The following is a 12695-nucleotide window of genomic DNA, read 5'->3' on the forward strand; positions in this document are numbered from 1 at the left end:
GTATCTCAATAGTATATTTCATACACATGGCAACACTGATTCTATGTTATACTTTTTCTATTCTATCAATGTATCTTTTGTACTAATAACTATTCGCTACATTTTAAGTAACTGCCATTCTGCTTACTAGTTATAATTAACTTGTTCACTTCGATTTCAACCATCAAACAGATCAAAACGTTCGACACCATTTTATATTCGATTTATATTCATCTTTGTTGTTATTATTTATTAAATAAAGCATTATTATTTAAACATTAATCAACGCGTGCATTTTCAATATAAATACACAACACAGAGCCTGGATAGTTTCCCACTGGCCTCAATTTTAATTCATCCAAAAAACAGCCCATTATCGTGCAATACAAAATCCTATCCTGAAGCCTCAATTCCTAACCAAAAACCAGACGTAAGCCACTTGAATTCACCGAGACTACTAAAATTCTCGAGAACGTATATTTCTCCTATTCTGGAATGCGTGCGGAAGCCTCAGATTATAAAAGATTCTGACCCCTAATTGCGCTGAACATTTTTATAAGAGGAATTTCATCTATGGTAAAAGTGTTAAATTTGGGATAAAAACACCAAAAAAGCCACATTTTGAATCAGCATCATGAACTGCACCAGTAGACTTGTTACATCCCAACACACAATTTACAACTCTACCCAAAACCTCATCTATAACATTTTAATCAGTTCAAGTAATCGGATAAGTATTAAATTACGGTGTAAACACTCGCAGTATTAATCGAGATTAACATTAATTGCTTTTCGAATATTGCTTGCAAATTAAATTTCCCATTATTCTCGGTATTGAAATTTAAAGGTTTATTTGAAAACCCTAAAAAATTGGAGTATAACATTTATCATAAATTGTATAAAGAGCACATTTTTGTTATACATTGTTAGAAAGTAACAAAGCACATGTTGATCATCTTTTTCTTTCCATCTTAGTGCAAAAGCACTAACAATGTTTAATTAATACATGCTGTTCTTCTTGTTCTTTGTAATACAACAACATTCACTGATCTTTCATTCCTTTATGCATTCCCAAACATAAAACAAATCAGGTTTATCATTTCTTGCATTACATTGTCTGTCCAGTTTAGTTTTAATTGTCGGGTTATAATGACGGGATTCATCAAATAAATCAATATATGAAAAAAGTGCATTAAGAATAAGTGAAATATCAGTGAATGTAGAGAAAAACATAAATCTATAATGTTAAATTAAAAAGTAAGAAAATCCTCAACAAAATAATTATGAAATAAGTGCATAATTTAAACTAGCCTGTAAAAATTGCGAAAATTATACAATTATATAAAATTGTGAAAATTATAGTGATAACAAATTACATATTTTGAATAGTGGATACTGCATGTTAAATTAATAGATCACAAGGATATCATCTATATATTCAATTTAATACACCTGTTACCTAGGCTTGTTTCTGTATAAACCACATACATCCAGATGAGTTCATTGAGAGTCCTCTACAATCAATCGCGTCTAATGTTATGGTAAGTCAACAAAGTTTTGTTATCCTTTTGATCATAATTTTTTGCTAGATATTTACACCCATAAATTGAACAGAACGAAAATCAATGTCACACAAAAATAGAAGAACTAAACAATTAAAACCAGCATAGAAACAGTAAATAAAATCAATAGAAAGAAAATCGATATAAACACACAGCAGAACAAAGAAATCAAGAAAAAAAGAAAGTGCACTTAATAGAGAAGATAAAAAAAAACTAATTCCTTCATTACCCGTTGTTTGCGTGGTTTAGTCAAATTTGCATCCACTCTTTAAATTCATTCATTGTTGATAACTAGTAAATACCCTACACTATTTGCAATCATATGTTTGATTCTACATCTTAGATGTTATTTTCAGACTAATACAACTGAAATAATTGCTCAATGAAATTGTAATTAATAATCGTTAAGAAAAATCCTAGTATAGAAAATATTATACTATGAATTGATTTTGCGTGCTATATAAATTTTTTAATTATATATACCTAAGAATTCTTTAAATATAATGAGTTGAATATTTCTGAATTAAATAACTATGGATTTCTAAAATTGAAATACTGAGTTTTCCTAAGCTGATGATGGTGATAGCGGAATAGATTAGTAGATTTCTTTTAAATATGGGGTTCTATAAATCTTTCAGCCACTTAGAACCAAAGGCAGGGTGGGTCATGAGGCGTGACTTCATACTACAGCTTGAGTCACATAAACAAAGACAACCAAATTGATATGTTTTTTCGTTTTATTTGTAAATTTCAAGTAATGTATTGTTACCAGTTCTTTTCTTGGGGTATTCACGTTCAGTTTGTTTTGGTAACTTTGGCCATCCACTTTATATACAAATAAATAGGGAGTTAAAAAATATTATGGTAATGTTAAGACAGATGAATAATAATGAAGGACGAGAACCCCCCAACCGGCTGCTGTTGCTAGTACTTTCATAACTCCCGTAGTCCTACCATTAATATTTATCCATTAGAAATGAAAAATTTCTCAAACATTATACTTCTTACTGAAGTATTTTTAAACACAGACTGTGTTCATTACAGCACATCTTCCTGTAGAGACCAGCAAGGTAATCTGGTAACAGATACAGATAGCTTGCTCAGGATATGGAAGGAACATTTCTCCAATCTGCTGGTATCCAATAGTAGCGAAGACGATGATACCACAGATCCAATCCCAGAAGATGGTATATAATGTATACCGCCCGGCCAAGATGAGGTAAAAACAGCAATCAACCGGATGAAGAATAATAAAGCAACAGGAGCCGATGGCTTACCAGCCGAACTGTTTAAAACCGGAGGCGACGCGCTGATAAGGTGTATGCATCAGCTAGTTAGCACTATCTGGCAGGAAGAACGCGTACCGACGATTGGAACCTGAGCATCCTATGTCCCGTCCACAAAAAAAGGAAATAAGACTGTATGCTCCAACTATAAGGGCATAAGTCTTCTCCCTATTGCCTATAAGAAAGTGTCAGGGATATTGTGCGAACGAATAAAGCCAATGTTCAACGAAATAATTGGACCATACCAATGTGGCTTTCGACCTGGCAAGTCCACCATTGACCAGATATTTACCCTGCGGCAAATCCTAGAGAAGACCCAAGAGATGCAGATCGACACATATCACCTTTTTGTCGATTATAAAGCAGCATTCGACAGTCCCCTCCGATCAAAGGTATTCCATGCAATGTCTGAATTTGGTATCCCCGCAAAGCTCATCCGGTTTTGTAAGATGACTTTAACTGATACTAGGTCCTCAGTTAAAATTGGAAAGAACCTCTCCGAAGAATTTTGTACCAAAAGAGTTTTCAGACAAGGAGACAGCCTTTGTGTGATCTTTTCAACATTTTGCTGGAAAAGGTAATACGAGATGCAAATATCAAAAGAAATGGCACAATTTACACCAATAGCTACATGTTACTTGCTTATGCTGATGACATAGACATCATAGGACGATCAGTAAAGGAAGTAACTGATACCTTTAGGAAGATCGAAGCAGAATCTGCGAAAGTGGGTCAGGCGGTAAACGGCGAAAAGACCAAATTGATGGTGTCGACGCGCAAAGCGTCCATAGAGCTCGGACCAACTGTGGAAGTTGGTACCTACAATTTTGAGGTAGTTAAAGACTTCGTCTACCTCGGCACTGCCATAAACACAACAAACAACATCAGTTGTGAAATAAGAAGAAGAATTGTATTGACCAACAGATAATACTATGGTTTAAGTAAGCAATTTAAAAACAAAGCCACATCTCGTCAAACAAAAATAACACTATACAAAACGCTGATACTACCCGTGCTAATGTATGGCTCCGAAGCATGGGTACTTGCGCAAGCAGATAAGGCAGTGCTTGGTGTGTTTGAGAGAAAATGTCTTCGAAAGATCTACGGGCCGGATGATGATGGATGAAGAAATGAAAAGGCGCGGTATTCCAAAAAGTCAAGCGAAAAACAGAGAGGAATGGAGATCTTTTCTTAGTTCGGTCTATGGAACAAATGTTCTGTAATGGGCCAACTAAGTAAGTAATTATCAGTTGAGATATATGTACTACTCCTGTAATAAAACGAAATTAACCTAATTGTTCCTATTCACTTCAATACAATTCGTGGTGGAGGGTATAAAAAGTTCGGAAACTAGTAAGCCTATCAATCAAAGAGAATAGTTAGTTTTTCAAAAATATTTTTATTTTTCAATATAATCTCCTGAAACTTCAATACACTTAGTCCAACGCTTTTTTTAGCAATTCTATCCCTTGATAAAAATAGTTATCCTCAAGGTCTTCAAAATAGTGGTTTACAACTGTAATTGCATCTTCATTTGAGGTAAAACGCTTGCCAGCAAGGAATTTTTTTAGATTTGAAAGCAACTGGTACTTTAATTCGATGATTTTAGCCATTGTTAAAACACCCTTGTGCGCTGGTGCGTTGTCTTGATGAAAAATTATTTTTTTGTGTTGTAAGCCAGGACGTTTTTCTCGAATTTGTACATTTAATTCAGTTGTGAAATAAGAAGAAGAATTGTATTGGCCCACAGATAATACTATGGTTTAAGTAAGCAATTTAAAAACAAAGCCACATCTCGTCAAACAAAAATTACACTATACAAAACGCTGATACTACCCGTGCTAATGTATGGCTCCGAAGCATGGGTACTTGCGCAAGCAGATAAGGCAGTGCTTGGTGTGTTGGAGAGAAAATGTCTTCGAAAGATCTACGGGCCGGATGATGATGGATGAAGAAATGAAAAGGCGCGGTATTCCAAAAAGTCAAGCGAAAAACAGAGAGGAATGGAGATCTTTTCTTAGTTCGGTCTATGGAACAAATGTTCTGTAATGGGCCAACTAAGTAAGTAATTATCAGTTGAGATATATGTACTACTCCTGTAATAAAACGAAATTAACCTAATTGTTCCTATTCACTTCAATACAATTCGTGGTGGAGGGTATAAAAAGTTCGGAAACTAGTAAGCCTATCAATCAAAGAGAATAGTTAGTTTTTCAAAAATATTTTTATTTTTCAATATAATCTCCTGAAACTTCAATACACTTAGTCCAACGCTTTTATTAGCAATTCTATCCCTTGATAAAAATAGTTATCCTCAAGGTCTTCAAAATAGTGGTTTACAACTGTAATTGCATCTTCATTTGAGGTAAAACGCTTGCCAGCAAGGAATTTTTTTAGATTTGAAAGCAACTGGTACTTTAATTCGATGATTTTAGCCATTGTTAAAACACCCTTGTGCGCTGGTGCGTTGTCTTGATGAAAAATTATTTTTTTGTGTTGTAAGCCAGGACGTTTTTCTCGAATTTGTACATTTAATTCAGTTGTGAAATAAGAAGAAGAATTGTATTGGCCCACAGATAATACTATGGTTTAAGTAAGCAATTTAAAAACAAAGCCACATCTCGTCAAACAAAAATTACACTATACAAAACGCTGATACTACCCGTGCTAATGTATGGCTCCGAAGCATGGGTAGTTGCGCAAGCAGATAAGGCAGTGCTTGGTGTGTTTGAGAGAAAATGTCTTCGAAAGATCTACGGGCCGGATGATGATGGATGAAGAAATGAAAAGGCGCGGTATTCCAAAAAGTCAAGCGAAAAACAGAGAGGAATGGAGATCTTTTCTTAGTTCGGTCTATGGAACAAATGTTCTGTAATGGGCCAACTAAGTAAGTAATTATCAGTTGAGATATATGTACTACTCCTGTAATAAAACGAAATTAACCTAATTGTTCCTATTCACTTCAATACAATTCGTGGTGGAGGGTATAAAAAGTTCGGAAACTAGTAAGCCTATCAATCAAAGAGAATAGTTAGTTTTTCAAAAATATTTTTATTTTTCAATATAATCTCCTGAAACTTCAATACACTTAGTCCAACGCTTTTATTAGCAATTCTATCCCTTGATAAATATAGTTATCCTCAAGGTCTTCAAAATAGTGGTTTACAACTGTAATTGCATCTTCATTTGAGGTAAAACGCTTGCCAGCAAGGAATTTTTTTAGATTTGAAAGCAACTGGTACTTTAATTCGATGATTTTAGCCATTGTTAAAACACCCTTGTGCGCTGGTGCGTTGTCTTGATGAAAAATTATTTTTTTGTGTTGTAAGCCAGGACGTTTTTCTCGAATTTGTACATTTAATTGATCCAAAAGGTTGCAATAGTACTCTGAATTTATTGTTTTACCCTTTTGCAGATAGTCAATTAGTAAAATACCTTTGAAGTCCCAAAAAACCGTTGCCATAAACTTACCAGCCGATTGAATTGTTTTTGCCTTCTTTGGGGCACTTCCTCCAGCTTCAGTCCATTGTTTGGATTGTTCTTTTGTCTCTGGAGTATTGTGATGGATCCATGTCTCATCAACAGTTATGAAACGACGCTTAAAATCCATTTTATTTCGCTTAAAACGATCCAAACAAACTATTATCAAATGCGGCCCCATCTTGCAGAAAGCTTTTTTCATCTGTAGTTCTTCATGCAAAATTAAATGGACTCGATCATTTGAGATGCCCAGGATACCATATTATGCATTTTCTGTTGTTGTTGCTTTTTTTGGACGTCCACTACGTGGTTCATCTTCAATGCTTGTACGACCACGTTTAAATTCAGCAACCCAATTTTTTACTGTTGCATATGAAGGAGCACTTTCACCTAACACATTCACCATATCATTATGAATTTCTTGTCCCGATAAACCTTTTTTATGTAAATATTTAATGACAGCACGCATTTCTAATTTTTCCATTGTAAAAAATTGCGGATGCTTCTTTTTTGAACACCTGTTTCTATATGAAGGAGTTGTCAGATCGAAACAAAATTTAACATTTGTTCATAACAGAGATGGAAGTTTCCAAAACACGTAACTTTTTTTCTGTTTATACCGCGCTTTTTGTGCTAGGCTAAGAAGTTTCCGAACTGCCCTCGTATTATACAATCTCCTATTTGGGTTGAAAAAAATAGTGGGACGCTAGAAGCAGTAGTCAATGTATGTAGTTAACACAATTTGCGATGGATTAGATAATAGGCACGGTGGAGTAGCAGGCATGTTCTTTGATTTGTTAAAAGCATTAGACCATGACATTTTACTACAGAAGCTTTTGTGCTATGGAGTCGTTGGCAATGCATATACGATTATAGAAAGTTACCTTCGAAACAGGAAACAGTTTGTGCAGATAGTTGCAGTTGATGAATGGTGTAATGAAACTTCTTTTATTAATGCGGAATGTTTAAGATAAAAGTCTATGTCTGAATTTGGGGCAATGTACGAGCACGTGGGTTCATTAATACCCCCGGACCAAGAAGGGTTAGAATTTAATGTTTGATCAGTTTCCTGAACTTCAGGTGTAATTGGAACAGAAGCATTAACATTTGAACAGGGTGCATTAACAGTCACTAGAGGAACAGAATTAGTTAGAGAACATATGGGTAACATTTCTGAAGAAGGCATTTCAATTGTCGAATTTCCCTTTGAACTTGAAACGATTGGAAGTGATGAACGCTGCCCCGGAAAGGCCAGGCGATTTTCCGACGGTAAGGTCTCAACAGACTTGCGTGGCGGAACCACAGCTGGTGAATTAAGGCTAATTAAGTTATCACCAGGAACAACAGTTGAGATTTTTTTACGTTTCGGAGAGCCATCAGCGAAATCAAAATTTTTAAAATTTTGTTCAAAAATTTCAAGCCTTGAAAAAACGAATTCAAAATCTTTCCTCGTGGCAGCAAGCTCCATTTTAGATTCCCTGAAGAGACGGTAAAGATCTACTTCCAGGGACCTGCAATTGGCACATGCCCAACGAAATCCATTATTGCGATCAGTAATGATATCAAAATGCTTGCCAGTAAAACCTAAGCATTTCAAATGTTCATGCTTCTCACATAACCAACAAGTCAACAAACGCTCTTTCAAACTTGTAACTTTACAGTCTCTATTTAAACATCCCATTATTAATGGTTATGCCTAAAAGTATGCTATACCAGAAGCCAATAAAAAGTTGTAAAATTTTTAAAGTTAGTTAATTTTAAAACCGACTGAAAGTATGCTCTAAATCTGAGTCTAATAAAATATTACGAACAAATAAAAGCACAAGAAAGAAAAAATAGCAAATGTCAAAAATAAAAGAAAACAAAATAATCACTAAGAAACACTGAGACAGGCACAAATTTAAATTTTACTTATCTGTTTAAACTAATATGATATAAAACAGAACTTCACTGAACACTAAAGCGATTAATTATATATTTTTATTATTTCGATAAATCAAACACGAAAAACCACTGAAAACTAATAAAATTTTATGATAAATTATCCACTTTGCAGAACACAAAAATAACACAACTAAACACAACAAGAGTTGCCAGATATTTATATCAAATTTGAAATTATGTGGGAAGCTAATTATGTATGCTGATGACATGAGTCTGTTTTATCCTTATTCGCATGTAGTTATCTTGAAAGCCAAAAGTGAGCATGACGCATTGGCAATTTATGAGTTTGCAAGAATAAATGGATTGTGTTTAAATTCTGAAAAAAAAACTAAAATCATTCGATATCGCCCTCATTGCAATGGTGGCGACGTTTCTAAAGGGTTGTTTACACCATTTATCAATGTCGTATGAGATGTCAAATTTTCTACCTGCGAATGTTGTACACATAGTGTGACCACTATGAAAATTTTTATCTATCAAAATGATTTGGCAACTCATATGTAAATTTTTCATTTAGGGAGCGCTCTATTTGATACGGCATTCTCGTATGTAAACATAAATTTATCAGCTGTTTTCTGGCATTCCCAAAAAAAAATTGAAAAACAAAATCTTTTAAAAAAGAAAATGGAAAGTTATGTATATTTAAATATATAAAAAAAAGTAAATAAAGGGTGTTTATGATGTTATTTTCAGATCGATTGGTCGAAAGGGGCAGTGTTGGAAATTATTGCTTTGTGGCAAAACATGAATGCCTCTATAACCCGAAAAACCCATTCCACCACAACAAATATGCTAGATATTCATTTTCCTTCAACCAAAATTAAAAATTTGCGCAAATTTGTAACTCAACAATAAATGTAAACAATGACAAAAACTGCAGTTTTTATATTTATAGGTTATGTCATACGAAAATAACACTTGAAGGTATGAACGCACAAATTGAAAGTTGTATGGATGACGTCAATTTTGACAAACATAGAGAATGTCGAATGGGTGAAAGAAATAACAGCTCATATGACATTGATAGATGGTGTAAACAGCCCTTAATGCTATAAAAACGTCGCCACCATTGCAATGATAATAAAAGAGAGCAGTTTTTTAAAATATTTAGGTTTAAATTTTCACAGTAACTTGGCATGGAATAATCATTTGCAATATGTTAAAGCAAAAGTAGCTGCGGCAATAGGTTTACTTTATAAATTCAAAAGCAAGTTCGATGAACAAACTAAGTTATTATATAATGCCCTTATACATAGTCACTACAATTATTTACCAATGGTATATTGTTACAAAAAGAATACAGATTTAAAGTCATTGCAAAGATTGCAAAACATGGCTCTTAGACTAGTTTACAATCTTCCACAAAGATTTTCCATATCATTGCTATTCAAAAACGTATCAAAACTATTTTACTTCACAAAATGCAACTTCTAATGTATATGTATAAGCATAGAATTAGAAACCACAAAACGACGAATTGAATAAATTGGTTGTTCGGAATATAATCGCCTTTCGCAGATTAATAAAAACAGTCCAAGGATTTCACAGTTGAAAAACAAACTAAAATTATACCTCTTAAATAGTATAGAAATGCTTCTAATGTGATTAAATATTTGCATGATTAATTTTTTCCACATTTACTCAATTGTATTGTATATATGATTGTAAATGTTAGATAATGTCCCCGAGGCGTTGGGGCATTAATATATACATACATATATGAAATGTTGTACTTTTGAAATAAAAAAAAGTTATTGCAACAGATGATACAAGTGCTTTGGAAAAGGTCGTACTAAAGGAAACCAACTTACCCCAAATGAAATGTTTGCTTGGCAAAGTAATTCAAGTTCACCCTGGAAGCGATGATAAAGTTCGAGTGGTAGCCATAAAAACCGAGAGAAGCACACATACATACGCGCTCTGTAACGAAAATAGCCTTACTTCCTACAAACTGAAACTATGTTTCAGGGCCGGAAGTATGTTTTTAATAAAAATAAATTTGTTTTATTAAAAATCTAATTTTAATTAATTTTTTAATTACCCTATGATTGCTGACCAATTCATATTTTCTGACAAATTATAAACTGTTATACCATTTAAATATTAATGGTCCTAAAAAAGCGCAGACCTGCTGGTGCATTTATGATTTTGTTGTAGTGTCACTCCAGCAATCAATGTAAAGCTTTTTGTTTCTAATTTGCATATTTTTAATTAATTCTTTTAATTATTTATGCATTGATTTTTTGTATTCAATTTCACAATTAGGTACTTCTTTTCGTTAAACTGAACCGTCGACATCAAACAATTTTAGTTGGTCTTCGCATTAAATAAAATAAGAAAAATTACAGTCCACGTCTTTTGATTACAGCTTGGACTTGTACTCAAATTTACAAGTACCATTTCTAACCAACACCAAAAAATAATGTAAATCAAAAACCACTTTTTATAAAAGTGTCCGATTTCATTCCGAAATCCCCATATATATTTTGTTGTGGTGGCGGAATTTGTTAGGCTATGATCGAACTGATTCGAAGATCTCTATATAGATCACCATTTCTTACGTACCAAGGTGCTTTTACTATAGTTCTAATATTTTATTTTGAAGCCTTTAGAGCTTGTTTATTTCTTGTTTGCAGATGCTCATAATTGAATCCCATATGTCCATATATATTTTATAATTTGATTATCAACAGTTTATTGGTTATTGTGAAGGTGAGTCTTTTTATTTGCTGGGGTACATTTTATCCAATAACATCTAGCAAGTTTTCAATGACACAGACCTTAAAATTTGCATTTGCAAAAGGGCAACATTCTGTAAATATTGTACCAACATTTCGAATAAACAGAATTATAGTGCGAATATAGTCCTTTTTATTTCTTAATAGTATTTTAAATAGTTCATTATTCAAGTAGATTAATTTTTTTCTACTTACAGGGATCACAGAATTTTGGAGCTATTGTATGAAGAAGCAAAACAAAATGTTTTATGTGGTCGGTACGTAATGGAACCAATACATGCTATTATGTTGGGAGGAATTCAGGCACGGATTGAACTTGGACCATTCAATGTACACACACATACATCCCGATTTTTTAGGTAAATTTTAATAAACAAGTGCCATAGTTTTATATTTATAAATAAAACGTTTTTATTGTTTAGAGAACACCAGAGTCGTTTTTTGCCACGGAGTGTCGCAAAAAATTCAAGTTTATCATGGCTACCACTGAGTCGCAAAAACTCTGCAGAACTTAAACTTTTAGAACAATTTAAACGTGTACCACAGGCTGCAAACACTAAAAAATTAATTAGAAAATATTTAGAATTTTGTTGGGCTCTTCCATTTTATGGGTAAGTTCTTGTATTAATCCGTATATTCAATGTTAAACATTATGTTGTTATAGGTCAGCATATTTTTATGGGCAAGTGGAGCAGTCAATGCGAGGAATAAGAAACTTGGTAAATAACAATGATGTTAATGTGTTAATAGCAGTGAATGACAGAGGTGTCCATGTGATAGATCCAGCAGAATCTGTAAGTTAACATTGAAAAATAAAACGACCTTTTATTCCCTCGACCATAAATTATATTGAAACCAGATTTAAGCCATTTCAATAGGATAATGGTGCTAAAACTTTAAATATTCTGAAAATGGGTTATAGCGTTCTATGGAGACTATATTAAAACGTGGACCTCCAACGGAGACTAAATACCAAATCCCATCTAGTTCGGTTGGATAATGTAGCTAACACCTACAACATTTCCAAAAATCGGGATGTACCGTTCTGTGAGGACTACATGAAAACGTGGACCTATACCGAAAATGCTATACATGTTTTATTACTTCCAGTGGAGAATAATTAACAATTTTATTCATTTCGGCTTAATAACGTGGATAAAACCTTCAAACTTTCCAAAATCATTCGGAGATATCGTTCCAATGGGGCTTTATGAAAACGAGGACCAGTATCGACCATTCTAAGCGGAAAAATTGTATACCCACAACGATTTAGCTGTAGCCTTCAAAGCGAACGGACGTGTTTCTGAATACCCATACTAAACTGTTTACATCACAGTGTTAGGCCTAATAAATACATGTATTTTTCGCAGTTTTCAATCCAAATATACCAAGCAAAAACGACAACTACATAGTAATATTCATAGATTTCAGCAAAACTTTCGATATACTACCCCATGAGAAGCTCATAGATATGACATCGAAAAACGAAATACTAGGAACAACGCTTAAATGTTTCGCAGATCACCTATCTTGCTGATCCTTCTGTGTAAAAATAGACAAAACAGACAGTAGCAAAATGGCCTCTACACAAGGTTCTAATTTCGGTCCAATATTATATATAATATACTCAAATTAAATGGTACAACAGCTGAAGAACGGCTCAGCACAAAACACTTCAGATTGCGGTCAATACACTTCAAAGTGAA

The 12695-nt window shown here is 33.6% G+C and overlaps 1 protein-coding gene across 19 annotated transcripts in view; it reads left to right on the plus strand.

Moving 5' to 3' along the window:
* The window catches only part of Bili (FERM domain-containing protein 8 Bili), a 1367054-nt gene that overhangs the window by 881284 nt on the left and 473075 nt on the right, over positions 1-12695 (plus strand). For 16 of the 19 annotated variants that reach the window (XM_073956031.1, XM_073956053.1, XM_073956086.1 and 13 more), the window contains 3 exons: positions 11187-11348; positions 11412-11600; positions 11654-11783. In XM_073956031.1, the coding sequence (XP_073812132.1) occupies positions 11187-11348; positions 11412-11600; positions 11654-11783 (481 nt within the window). The remainder of the gene's footprint in view (positions 1-11186; positions 11349-11411; positions 11601-11653; positions 11784-12695) is intronic. The other 3 variants (XM_073956021.1, XM_073956118.1, XM_073956064.1) reach the window with 1 other exon arrangement.

The sequence above is a fragment of the Musca autumnalis genome, unplaced genomic scaffold, assembly GCF_047663935.1.
Source record: "Musca autumnalis isolate F117 unplaced genomic scaffold, ASM4766393v1 scaffold_1, whole genome shotgun sequence".
Taxonomy (NCBI): Eukaryota; Metazoa; Arthropoda; class Insecta; order Diptera; family Muscidae; genus Musca; species Musca autumnalis.